The 14,578-nt window shown below is 39.3% G+C and overlaps 1 protein-coding gene across 1 annotated transcript; it reads left to right on the top strand.

Moving 5' to 3' along the window:
• The first annotated feature begins 254 nt into the window (after positions 1-254).
• On the top strand, positions 255-1,418 carry LOC116133577 (photosynthetic NDH subunit of subcomplex B 4, chloroplastic-like). The gene is made up of 6 exons (XM_031419274.1): positions 255-412; positions 491-535; positions 614-773; positions 869-924; positions 1,012-1,083; positions 1,244-1,418. The coding sequence occupies exons 1-6, from the start codon at positions 341-343 to the stop codon at positions 1,355-1,357; spliced, it is 519 nt and encodes a 172-aa protein (XP_031275134.1). The 5' UTR covers positions 255-340; the 3' UTR covers positions 1,358-1,418.
• The last annotated feature ends 13,160 nt before the right edge of the window (positions 1,419-14,578 follow it).

Below are 14,578 nucleotides of genomic sequence, written 5' to 3'. Positions count from 1 at the left end.
ATGCAACTAAGTTTTTTTTTTTTTTTTTTTTTTTTTTGTCACTAGGAATGTTCGGACCAATTTGCACGTATTTCAACTAATCCCTTGGAGTCTTAAAGTCCGACTGATAATCTTGCAATAACTACCCCTATTAGCGTCTGGGGTGACTCGAACTCAAAAACTGGAGAATTTCCTTTTGTTCTTTTATCATGAGGCCATACAGTGGTGGTTCACATCTAACAAGTTGAATGTGTAGCAAAAGAAAGGGTGGATACAAATGATTTCCTTATCCACTTTCCCTCCTGCCCTCATAAACCTTCCACATTTCATCACACTACCACACCTCTCTTTTTTCTAAACCATGGCTGACGCTATTTTCACTTTCACCATTGCCAACCCAAATGTTCACTCCTCTTTCCAAGCATCAAAATTGGTAAATTCTCCCCCATCTATATACTCTGTTTGAAGATTTCACTCACTGAAAATGAATTAGTATCTTAATTTCTTGCAGCGTAGGCAGTGTCCAAGAACTAGACTTTTTAATGGGTGGCAGCAGGTATATATGTATAGTATTTCTTTGTATATGGTTGCCAGGAATATAAAGAAAATGTAATAATTTTGGGTTATTAATAAGGTTGACGGAAGCAAAAAGAAAAGGGCTTCTTTAAGTAAAGCAAATGCATTGCCAGATTGGCCTCTAATGGCCATTCTAGTTGAGCATGCAGAAGGGCAAAGAGATCTTATAACTAACAAATCCGTTTGGCATCTCAGTGATCAAGCCATTAAGAACGTCTGTAAGTATTTGGTTACTCCCTTCATACACCTATCTTCTATGCTTTCAATTTTAAGTAATATTTACTTGTTTTTTTGTTTCGTTATTATGGTGAAGATCTTTTCTACATCATGTTCACTTGCTGGGGATGCATGTTCTTTAGTGCCACAAAAGTAAGCACTAATATTCACAACATAAACTTAATTTCATTAGTTTGGAATAACTGGGTATCTGATTTAGAAGAGCATAATATTGTTTAGGATCCATACTATGACTCAGAAGTGTACAGAGGAGATGGAGGAGATGGTACTGGACACTGGTTCTATGAGAAGGTACTCAATTGATTTGGTGTTTTTTGTTTCATTAAAGAGATTATATAATTTATTCTCGATTTGTTACTAAAAAAGAAAACATAAAATTGTTGGTAATTTGTAAAAGCATAAGTAAGTAAAAAGATGTTCTCACTTGTAATAATTAAATGGTGATGAGCAGCAAGAAGAAGTAGAAGAAGAAGCAAGAGCAGAGTTATGGAAGGAGGAGCTAATTGAGGAGATTGAGCAAAAGGTTGGAGGACTTCAAGAATTGGAAGAAGCTGGGAGGAAGTAATTATTTTTCTATGTTTTAATTAGCTAAACCATTCATACATATAATTTGTATATACTATTCTTCTTAATTCTTATGTTGTTGGCTATTAAAATATTTATTTACTTGAGAAAGTTATTTTTTGCATTACTTTCCTCACTCCTCAACTAATAATCTCCAACACGGACACATAACGGAATTTAATTCTCAAATCCAATAAAAACATACTCTTCATTTTCTTTAAAATTAATTTTTGAAATGCCTAAAAAATCAGGGCTAACGTTAGCCTACGTCAATGGACACTAATTAGAGTTCAGGAAGGCTTTGCGCCATCTAAGAGCTGCCACGTTGCCTCATGACAGAAAAAATATGGCTGTCACCAACTTAGCAGATTCAGATTTTGTCTATGAGTGACTGAAGACCGCAAACCTGTCCAAGCCCTAGATAATTTGAGAATATTTCCCAAGTTATCAGCCAATGGGAGGCAAGGAAGGACTTGCACGACACTTACCCACTTGCAGATTTGTGATCATTACCTTGAATTCCTCTACTATAAATAGAGGACTACCCCTCTCATTTTCGGGATTCTGATACTGAACCCTCATTCTGATTGTAATCTTTATTTTCAGAGCAAAGATAACCTACGGGAAAGAGATTGACTTGATATTCTCTCTGAATACTCAGTTGTTGTATCTCTGTTTGCTGTTCGCTATACGCGACCTCTTGTAATCTCTCATATATAAAAGAAACAGTGGACGTAAGATTTGCTTTAAGCATATGAACCACTTTAAAAATCATATCTCTCATTTATTTTTTAGTCTTTGTATCCGATTATAATCATTCACGTGTAATTTATAAGAATGCCTTAGCACTTTGCACATGCGAGTCTTTGGTGTCAAAATCATGCATCAACAGTTTGGCGCTAGAAGGAGGGCTTGATTTTATATCCGCTCTTCATTCAGAATCTCTAATCAATCAGCTCTACTTGTGAACAAATGGCTCGTGTTTTGAAACCGAGCGAACTAGCACCAACAACGAGGAAATCCCTCGAGTATAGGATGTTACTTCTCCCGAAGTGCCTCTAATTCCTAAAGGTATCGCGACGGACATTCCCTCGACCTCTCAGCTTGATCCACCTGTGATGAATTACCTAGAGAGATTCAATAATACTCTCTAAACGGTTAACCGAAGGTTAAATCGTTTGGATTAGGTCGTACCACCTAATTCTGATAAGGCGGTACCATCTCCAAAAACGCCTGTGGGTCACGCTAAAGCATGGAAACGGGTGAAAGCTCATACCACGCACACTAAAGCGTGTAAAAATAAGGGAAAGCAGGTGGCTGACAATGGGCCAAAAGTCTTGAAGGGGCCAGTGAATATCGGTCGTGAGGCAGGTAGAATACTTATGACTTTGCGACTTGGCGATATGTCACATCATGAGCTGTCTCACGCCACATCGTATGGGCACCCCCACAAGAGTGCACAACATAGAGATTCCCACCATCATTAGAATGATGGTTTCGACCATCATCGTGAGGGAAATACCCGCCGCATGCGGGTCGGTTCTGACCATCGTGGAGGTCAGGATAACTCCCTAAGCCATTTAGTGCCTTCACATGGCTCTAGCCAGCTGTGTCAACGTATGTCGAAGGCTCCGACCGAGGCGATGAAAAGTCCAATCTGCGGTCTTTCCTCAATCGTAATTGTGGGCAGCGAACCCATGTTGCAGAAAGTGATCTGCAGGTGGCTCTGCTTCCTTCGATTGAGGAGTTACAGCGAGCTCTGGATCAGCTTAAAGCTTAGTAGAATGAGCGAGGGTAGGTTGTTGAGGCGTCTCCCTTTTCTCTAGCAGTTTTGACTGCTCCTCTCCTGTTAAGATTTAGAATGCCCGATATGCAAGCATTCAATATGAATTCTGATCCACAGGATCATCTCTATGAGTTTAACGACCTTATAGAGCTTCACCAAGTTTCCAACTTGGCGAAATATCGCTGCTTAGTAGTGACTTTGACTATTTATGCTAAGCGCTGGTTTAGATCACTTCCGCTAGGATCTATCAACTTATGGCAACAGATTAGTTAGTTATTTTTTAGACACTTCCAGGCTAATATGAAGTTCTCAATGCCATTGATCTATCTGAGCAATATACGGTAGGAGAGGAATGAATCCCTCTAGTCCTATATTGATAGGTTCCACAGGGAGCTGAACAAGGTGGCTAATACACCCGAAGATTCAGTTTGAAGTCTTATTATTGCGGGAGTTCGCCCGCAAACCGACCTATGGAAAAAACTGCAACTCGAGGATGATATTTCCCTCACCCGCTTCTACAACCTTTATTGAGAAATATCTCAGAATCAAAAATTCAGTGGTTGCTTTGAATCGCCACGACCCCGGTCCTTCGACCAGTGCTCCCAATCGGAGGGAGGAAAACCAGGAAGAGAGTAGTAGAAGACCTGATCTCAAATGGGTTGATGACGATCAGAGAAAGGGAAAGAAACAATGGTTTGAGCTTAAGAAATCTTATGCCCAAGTTCCTCATCGCGATTGCGACAAGAATCAATACACTTCATTGAACGCATTAGTATCAGCTATTCTGGATAAATCAGAAGAAGCTAATCTACTCGGAGAGCCAGAGCCCATGAAAAATCCCCCTTCAATAAGAAACAACAAGAAATATTACAGTTATCATCGGGATAATGGGCACCATATCGATAAATGTCGAGCTCTTAAATAGGCTATTGAAGACCTTATTAAAATGGGACACTTTAAGGAGTATGTTGATGGTCCGACTCCCATTCAAGAGAAAGATCAAGAGGACGATGGGAAGAAGTGCCATGGTCACAAGGGCCTCTATTTCTTTGGAATTATATTTGGAGGGCCGTACCTTACAGGGTATTCTCGAGGTGTTTAGGAGAAGTATGCTTGGGAAGCTTGCCATGACCTCGTGAGTGTGTTAAACACGGTGCAGCAACTTGCTAAGGTGCCCAAAAAGGAGGAGATTACCTTATCAGAGAAAGACGCGATACGATTGCATCACCTTCATGAGGATACACTCGTCATCGTGATTGAAATAGGTCGGTGCGAAGTCCACAAAATGTTGGTGGATAATGTGAGTGCCATGAATATCATATTTTAGCGAGAATTCGAGGAAATGCAATTGGAAGAGGTAGATCTGAAGCCTGCCTCTATCCCCCTCTATGGCTTTACAGGGGATCATCTAATTCCCAAGGGAACGATTGCACTTCCTGTCACTTTGGGTGAGACCCACAAAGTGACCAAGATGACATAATTATTAATGGTAGATTATCCGTCCGCTTTTAATGGCATATTAGGATGACCTCTACTTCGAAACTTCAAAGTTGTAACCTCCATCTATCATCTGAAGATGAAATTTCCAACCGCAATGGGGTGTAAGGAGGTCAAAGGGTATCAGTGTGAATCTCGCGACTGCTATGTAAGAGCAGTGCGGATGGCATGCAAAGGGAAAGAGAAACCAGTGGGCATTCCCGAGCAGGCTATGACAATCAGTAGGATCGAACCACAACCAGGTCCAGTAGAAGACAATATAAATCCTCGTGTTCAGGAAGGAGTATTCCCATGGTGGGCCTATTAAGACTTTATTTGAGATATTAGTCGACCAGAATAAGCTAACTCATGTGTTGAGAATCGGAAGCAATCTCAGCCCTCAACTTGCTACCGATCTAACAAGCTTCCTTAGACAAAATATAGATGTTTTTGCATGGACTTATGTTGACATGATCGGGATCAGCTCGAATGTAGTATGTCATGCACTCAACATCGACAGTGAGGTCAATCTGGTTCGCCAGAAAAGAAGAGCCATAAACCCAGAGCGTTATGCTGCTCTTAAGGTTGAGGAGGATAAGCTTTTCTCAATCAGATTCATTCGGGAGGCTCATTACCCGAGTTGGGTCGTCAATCCTGTTTTGGTGAAGAAACTCAACGGCAAATGGCGGACCTGTGTTGATTTCACGAATCTCGAAAAAACTTGTCCGAAGGACATTTTTCCTTTGCCCAAAATTGATCAGCTCGTCGATGCCACTTCCAGGCACGAGCTATTAAACTTCATGAATGCCTACTCAGGGTATAATCAGATCTCGATGTACACGCCCGATGAGGAACATACCTCGTTTATTATGAATCAAGGACTGTACTGTTATAAAGTCATGCCCTTCGGTCTAAAAAACGTTGGGGCGACCTACTAGTGTCTAGTTAACCATATGTTTTTCGAGCAAATCAGGAAGTCAATGGAGGTCTATGTTGATAACATGCTGGTCAAGTCACATGTCGCTGCAGATTACATAGCTAACCTCGCAGAAATGTTCGACATACTCTGAAGGTATAAAATGAAACTTAATCCTCTTAAGTGTTCATTCGGAGTATTCTTAAGGAAATTCCTAAGGTATATGGTTAACCACCGGGGAATTGAAGTCAACCTTGAGAAGATCAAAGCTCTCCTAGATATGAAAAGTCCCGCCAATCAAAAGCAAGTTCAGAGCTTGAATGGGAGAATAGCGATTCTCAATCACTTCATATCGAGAGCAACAAATCGTTGTTTGCCATTTTTCAATATATTCAGGGCCAACAAGAGATTTGAATGGACTCCAGAGTGTGAGCGAGCCTTCTAGAGCATAAAAGAGCACCTCGGAAAGCCACCTCTTCTGTCTAAGCCCCTTCTCAAGGAAATCCTATTTCTCTACCTATCCATCTCTTAGTATGCGGTCAGTGCAGCTCTCATTCGGGAAGAGGGCAGAATTCAATGGCTAGTGTATTACACAAGCAAATGATTGCTAGACACCGAGACTTGGTATCTAGAGATGAAACGATTAGGTTATGCCCCGCTGATCGCTTCTAAGACGCTGCGACCTTACTTTCATGCCTACACCATCCATGTTTTAACCAACTACCCACTCGACAGGTCCTTCAGAAGCTAGAGGTTTCGAGTAAGTTGCTTAAGTGGGCTATGAAACTGAGTTAATTCGATCTGCATTACAGACAGAAAACAATAATTAAAGGGTAAGTTGTTGCTAATTTTATTTCGAAGTTCTCTCATCAGCCAGATCGGGAATCCGAACAGTCAGCCAGTGAAGTTGTCCAAGAAACTGATTGGAACTTGCCAACCTGGAGTCTTTATGTTGATGAGTCTTTGAACAGGAGAAGAGCCGGAGCTGGTCTTCTGCTCATCAACCCTGAGGCAACTCGCATTTATGGAGCCCTCAGGTTTAGGTTCAAAGCTAAGAATAATGAGGCCGAACATGAGACGCTATTTGTTGGTCTACGACTAGCAAGAGAAATGGGATAAGATATGATTGACATTAATAGCGACTCCCAACTGGTTGTCAATCAGATTATGGGAGAGTATCAAGCCAAAAAAGAGAATATGATCAGTTACTTAAAGAAAGCCAAGGCCACTTTCGAGCCCTTTAAGCACTATACGATCAAGTAATCCTGAGAGATAGTAATTCTATTGCGGATGCTTTAGCAAAGATAGCCTTATCACTGGACTCCGATGCTCCAGACAGTATTCCAATCAAGTACATCAAAGCTTCTAGCATCAGCTCACCTGATCAGGTCATAGCTGCTGTTGAATCTGTTTCTTAGATGACTTTGATTATTTAGTATCTTAGAGATGGGGTCCTTCCTAACAGCAAGACTGAGGCAAGACTTCTATGAACTAGAGTTGCTCATTATACTCTCATCGGAGATCAATTGTATAAACGAAGGTTTAGCACTCCCCTCCTCCGATGTGTAACGGATGATGAAGTAAACTATATCATGAGAGAGATACATGAAGGGATATGTGGTAATCACACTGCCATACGATCTCTCGCCAATAAAATTATCTGCTAGGGATATTAGTAGCCCCTACTTCATGAAAATGCCTTCATCTTTATGAAGAAGTGTGATAAGTGCTAGAGATTCGTGAACATCTCGCGAGCTTCTTCCCACCATTTAACAACAATGACCAATCCTTGGCCATTCTCTATGTGGGGAATTGATCTCATCAGACTCATGCCAACCGGTAAAGGTGGTGTCAAATATACAATGGTCGCAGTAGATTATTTCACTAAGTGGGTCGAAGCAGAGCCTTTGGCCACAGTCACTACAAAGAAGCTTAAAGACTTCATCTTTAAGAGCATAGTGTGCCACTATGAGATTCCTCACACACTCATCTCTGATTACGGGGAACAGTTTGATAATGAGGAATTCAAACAATTTTGCGAAAAGCTAGGGATTCATAAAAAATTCGCCTCTGTAGCAAGACCACAAACTAATGGTCAAGTTGAAGCTGTTAACAAGACTATCAAGCACACATTAAAGGCCAAGCTTAACGCAGCTAAGAGCAACTGGGCTGATGATCACCCATAATTTCTATGGGCATATAGAACGACTCCAAGAACCTTTACTTCAGAAACACCATTTTCACAAGCATGTAGTTGCGAAGCAATGGTCCTAGTGGAAGTAGGAGCTGGTTTGTTCGAAGACAATGATGCACTCTTACGTGCAAGTCTGGACTTAGTTGAAGAGCACCGCGACAAGGCTTGGTTAAAGATAGCCTCTTACCAATAGCGGGTAAAAATATTATTCGACTTTAAAGTCAGGAGAAGAGACTTCCAGGTTGGTGACCTGGTGTTAAAAGAAGTCTTCCAGGTGATACGACCTGGAACGTATCACCTCAAAAGGCTTAATGGTTTTGAAGTATCGCGAGCTTGGAATGTTGAGCATCTTTACCCTTATTATCAGTAATTCCAAACTTGTTTATACCTTGATCATTTTTTACTTGTAAAGTTTTCATTGTTATAAATACCATGAATAAGATTATCCTAATTCTTCTCAAGGAATAACTTGTGTCGTAATCTCAAGTTTTTAATAATCTTGATATTTATAACGTTTTAAAAGTTTTATGATCAGATATGCTATATTTGTTTTGTGAAGTACTTGAGTTATAAAAGTACTATCACAAGTGGTCAAAAGTTCATTTTATATATTTCAAAATTATTTACAAAAGATGACCAGGAGCTACATCAGAAAAAAAAAAAAAAAAAAAGCACAAAAGACTCTATTCAAGCAAAGGAGAGAACGATCACTGGTCTTGATCACTAAGATCCCTGACTTTAGCCATCTCGACCTCTAGGTCGCCGACCTTTGGGTCGTTCGCTTGATCTTCAGGGACTTCTGTTTCTTGCTAATCGTCTTCTGGGGCAGGCTCTTGTTCTTTTTACTCATCGGCCTTGACCATAGTAGCAAAAGCAACTTGGTATTCCTCGAGGAGGTCGGAGATATCCATGTTAGGATTGTTCAGCCGCAAGCTATAAATAGTTTGCAGCACCTAGTGAGTAGCCTTCCTCTCCATTTTGAGGTTCTGTTGCTTCATTTGCTTGGTCAGCGAAGTGATTCGCCCATGAGCCAGCTCAAGATCTATCTGCAACACCCTCTTCTCTTTCTCTGAGTTTTCTCATAACTCAGCTCAAGTCTTCTCTGTTACTTTTTCGCTCTCTGAGCTCACTTGCAACTCCTTTTATCTTTGGCCCAACTTTTTAGTGAGTCTCGCTATTGTTCATTGGAGCTCCTTATTGTCATTATTTTTCTTCTCGAGCTCGATCTTCTGGAAGTCTGTTGCTCGCAAAGCAGAATTCCTTTTAGTTAGATATACATTCGCCTGAATGTAGGTGGTCTTTGCTTCTTCATCTGAAGTTGCAAGATCTTGCTTTAGTTTGACAATTTCCTCCTTCATCTCGTGGATTTTGCTAGCAAAGTTGATCTTCATCTTATTGCGGGCTATATTAAGGGCGAGCAAAGACTGCATGGAAAGGAATAGAGAGTTAGTTTTTTCTTAAAAAGTTAAAAGATCGACTCATATGAAAGTTTTCGAAGAGAACAAATCATTTTACCTAACTTTGCATTTAAAGTGCGGTGGCCATCAGGTTGGTAGGTCTAGAAGTCACGTACCTGTCAAAGGTTGTGGCAAGTTGGCATTCTAAAAGGGTGTAACCACCGACCGTAAATGGTCCGATAGTTGCCTTAAAAGATCCAACATAGATGGGTCAAGCCTCGATGCGGCAGGGCCCCCTTCGACCTATTCCTCGCTTGCCTGTTGCTTGCCTGCTTCCACTTGAGCGACTGTAATCGCTCCCTCTTTCCCTTGCGATCTCCTAGTGGCAGTAGAGGGCCCGAGAGCATCTCTTAAAGTCATCCTCACAGAGAAGATTTGATAGGGTTGTAGCCTATCTAGCAATATCCCGAAACCTTTTGCCTCAGATTTGGTTTCCTCTTCGGCAGGTATTGTCTTTCTCTTCTTTGACTTCTAGCCCGTGGTTTTCTTCTTCAATAGATGAGCAGTAGCAAGCTGGGGAGCTTTTTCGCGTCACTCGGCAGTTTGTTGCCTTTCGGCACCAATTTGTATCCCCCTTTTAAGGATATCATTGGAGGTTGCTCTAGCTGGTTCAGTTGGATTAATTATGGGGAATGCGAACCCCCCAGGCTTCTTCGTCGTCTTTGCGACCTTCGGTGGCATAGTTGCTGCATGGCATAAAGATACGTCAGCAAATAAATTCTTCTTTTGTTAATAAAGACTTAAAGTTTTTCTGTGTAAGAAATACTTACGAACTGGACTGTCCAAAGATGCATCGGGACTAAAAAACCCGTACTTCTGAAGGGTGCAGTAGTCACGAGCAGCCTTACGTCACGACTCTGGTAAGGCAATTGACTAAATGCTTCAATGCGGCTGTGATCCACTAGCACTGACAATCTTGTCGTTTTGTTTCCTGTAAGAAAGCAAAAGATTCGTTAGCCTAATATATTAAAGAAATGTTAAAGTTAAAAGATGAGTGATCTGGAAATTAGAAGGAAAACCTACTCGGCTCCTTAAATTTATAAACTCCATCGTACTTGATCCATTGTACTCGAAGAAAAAATATTTGGTTTCATAAGCCTCAACGTTGCTGGGGTAACCAAATATCCCTCCCTTGATCGTTAATCGCTTGGAGAGGTAGTGCGAATCTTTGTCTTTACTCCTCTTTAAGTAATAGGCGCAGTCGAGTTCCTTTGTTGTTGGCTCACCAAGGTCGTGTTCACCAAATGCAATATACATAGCGACTGTTATCATATATGTATTTGGCATCAACTGGAATGACGCGATCTGGAAGTGGTCGAGGATCAACCTGATGTAGGGGTGAAGAGGTATCCTCACTCCACATTTAAAGATTGCTTCTGAGATCGCAATCAATCCTTTGAGAGGATCCTAAGTAGTGTGCGACTTGTGTTGGAACACATTTACGTTGATCGCGTACTGGTCTATTGCTTGCTGGATTTCTTCTTTTGAATCTGTTGATCGTATCACCTTTCCGGGACTTGTCGAGGTGTCTGGTGGTTGCGAGCTTCCCTCTTCAGCTGTCTCGCCTCAAGGATATTCATTGCTCTTAAAGTCTGTAAAGGGGCGACATGTAGGGATGACTCAAACTCCGCATAAGTTACCTTGTACGACAACTCAAAAGAGTAAAATAACCCTGGTTCCTCTTCCATAGTCGCCAAAAACTCTAAATATTTTTAAGAATGATCTTCTAAAGATCTATGCCCTAAGTTTTAACTTTTAAAGTGTTTCTTTAAACTCTACCCAAGAATGTTCATCATCTAAGCCTACTAGACGTTCACACCCACCATTATTGTAAAAACTAAGTTTTTGACAGGAATGAAAAAGAGAAGAATTTTCTTTACCTCTTGGTTGCTAGGAACGAATCTTCTATTGTAGCGTTAAGTGCGCAAGAAAAGGATGAACTAATATTTTCAGTGCGAAAACGCTGTTTTTCTCTCTGAAAGTTTGAGTTCTGTGAAAAACTTGGAATGGGCTTTGAGTTTTATAAGGTGAAAGACGACACTTGGTCTCTTTTATAAGTGACATTTGGGCGAGAACGCATTTCCAGCCATTAATTGTGACCACGTGTCACTGATCCGCGCAAAGAGTAACCTTCACGCTTCGTAAAGATCAACCGGCATTTCTCTTTATTGAAATCGCTAAATGCCGACGTGATTATCTCCTCCACATTAAATGTGCCCTCATCTGCATTAATGCTTCAAAAGGGAATGTTGTTTTAGCATAGCTTGCATTTAATCTCATGGTTGGCACTTATTGAGTAGAGACACGTCTGTCAGATAAAGCTTATTTTATTGACCAAGACAGTTGTCAAACGTAATGGATAACATGTGAGGAGGTCATTTGAATAAGACATTTTTTCCACATGTCAAATTCGAACACCGAGCAAAATGATTCTCAATTGTCGACAGCAAAATATTCTAAGTGTTTTCAGGTGATGAATGACAGGTAGAGTACGAAACACATTTTCATAGTACTGATCATGATCTGGCTCAGGTTGCTATTGAAAGATGGAATGCATGGAGAATGATGCATGTGATACTATAACATGTATGTTCATATTTTGCAAAAAATTTCAATCAAATTGAAAACAAGTAAGGTATAACATGTTACCTTAAGTCCTTAGTAACCTTGGAGACTTTTAATTGCAGGAGAAATTAGACAAAAGAGTATCCACACTAAGGTAAAAGAAGAATTAGGCCAAGAGAGACATTTAGGATTCTTAGAAATTTTTTATCTCGATCTCAAAATTGATATATCATTTTCTTTATATAAGTAGCTTTGTAAACAATTCAATAATTGTTTTGGAGTTGTAAATAATTCCATACTTATTATGAAGTAGTTAAACTTCTTTAAATGATAACATTGGATTAACATTTAATCACAATTAACAATTTAACTCTTAAATTGTTTACATAACAATTTAACTCTTAAATTGTTTACATAACAATTTAACCCTTAAATTGTTCATATGTTTACAATTAAAACCCATTGTAAAATTTAATTTAATATAAAGAAAATGATTAATTATGAATTGGAATTCCATTTAATTCCAATTAGCAATTTAACTCTTAAATTATTCATAATAACTAATATACCATTGAATCTAATTCAATGATCATAATAGAAATAACTTTATTACCCTTGGTAGGTGCTAGCCAACCTTGGATAATCAACTCTCTTTGGCTATTTCTCCATTCTCCTTAGTTTTTATGTGTGACCTCTTAGGTTCATTGTGGCCTAGCCGTGGGCCCAATATCATAGTCTATTCCCATATGTTTTGTCATAACTATTTATGAACAAAACTCCCACCGATTATGGTAGGCATCTAGCAATGCTCCATAACCCCTAAGTCACAATGAAGATATACTCCAACGAACTCTTTTATAATCATACGTGTTTTGTAATCAATCCTTCCATTGTCTAATCCCAATTAAGAATTGATTCATGGTATGTCAAAATTCTTATCTTAATTTTATACAAATTGACAATCAATACATATGGAACATGTCACCATGAAACAACCTTTCAGGTAACATTTTATATACGCCGATCAGAGATTTCCCTTTTTCCAATGTATCTTGACATTTGTCTAGGAACTTCATATCAATCTATACCAAGTCAACGGATCCCATCTTGAATATCACTTGTCCTCACACATAAACAACACATGGCCAAATCGGTTTATTAACACATGACATGATTAGCCTCTTATTTATACACCATATGAACCATATGCATTTATGTAGAATCCAACCGTGATATCTCAGGTCTGAAGATTAATAATACACTAGTACGATCTTATGATGCATCATTGACTACATTTTAAATGTCCATGTGATTCATCATAAATGGCCATAGTTGATAAACAGTTCACTAACCGCGTATCCATGCTAATGCTCTAGTGATATAACTTTTATAATCATCCACACTAATACCATCACATGATATTCTATGGAGGCATTCAGCATGCCTACTATGTAATATTATTGCCCAATTAATATTACCTATGTAGGGAATACTTTGATGATTTTGATATTCTAAAGATTTGTATCATCCGGACATTTCACATGTAATACATATATATAAATGAAGCAATAAACCACATGTGAAATAAGAACACTTTCTTCTATTACTAAGATAAAAATGTATATACAAAATATATACATTAACATATATATATATATATATACACACACACAAAACATAATACCTTGGAACCGACGACACGATTGGTTCTTAGGGCATACACTAACAGCTAGACCTTTGTCAATGATCACGTCAGGTCGCTTCTGTAGTTCTCGAGACCCATGCCACGATCTACACTCAGTTTGTTGGTCATATCAGACTATCAGCCCCATGTCATTGGTAACAATGTGGTTGTTCTCAACTGTTAGTTCGGGCAAACACACCTTGAGACAAATCAGGTCACAACATAATCATGAAGTTCTCAAGATTCAAACTTTGAACCTTAAGAACTAGGGAGCTTCTGTTATGCTTAAAAAATCAGGGCTAACGTTAGCCTATGTCAACGGGCACCAATCAGAGTTTAGGAAGACTTTGCGCTATCTAGGAGCTGCCACGTTGCTTCATGACAGAAAAAGTTGGTTGTCACCAACTTAGCAGATTCAGGTTTTGTCTATGAGTGACTGATGACCGCACACCTATCGAAGCCTCAGATAATTTGAGGATATTTCCTAAGTTATCAGCCAATGGGAGATAATGAAGGACTTGCACGACACCTACCCACTTACAGATTTGTGATTATTACCTTAAATTCCTTTATTATACATAGAAGACTCCCCCTCTCATTTTCGGGATTCTGATACTGAACCCTCATTATGATTGTAATCTTTATTTTCAGAGCAAAGATAACCTACGGGAAATAGACTGACTTGATATTCTCTCTGAATACTCAGTTATTGTACCGTTGTTCGCTATTCGCTATACGTGACTTCTTGTAATCTCCCATATATAAAAGAAACAATGGACGTAGGATTCACTTAAGTATTCGAACCACTTTAAAAATCATATCTCTCATTTATTATTCAATATTTGTATTTGATTATAATCATTCACGAGTAATTTCTAAGAACGCCTTAGCACTTTGCACATACGAATCGTTGGTGTCAAAATCACGCATCAATAAGGTTGGAGGACTTCAACAATTGGAAGAAGCTGGGAGGAAGTAATTATTTTTCTATTTTTTAATTAGCTAAACCATTCATACATATAATTTGTATATACTATTCTTCTTAATTCTTATGTTGTTGGCTATTAAAATGTTTATTTTCTTGAGAAAATTATTTTTCGCATTAGTTTCCTCAATCCTTAACTAATAATCTCCAACACAAACA

Source organism: Pistacia vera, unplaced genomic scaffold (assembly GCF_008641045.1).
Source record: "Pistacia vera cultivar Batoury unplaced genomic scaffold, PisVer_v2 Contig270, whole genome shotgun sequence".
Taxonomy (NCBI): Eukaryota; Viridiplantae; Streptophyta; class Magnoliopsida; order Sapindales; family Anacardiaceae; genus Pistacia; species Pistacia vera.
The sequence above is the reverse complement of the archived record's forward strand: the minus strand, read 5'-3'. Positions and strand labels throughout refer to the sequence as shown.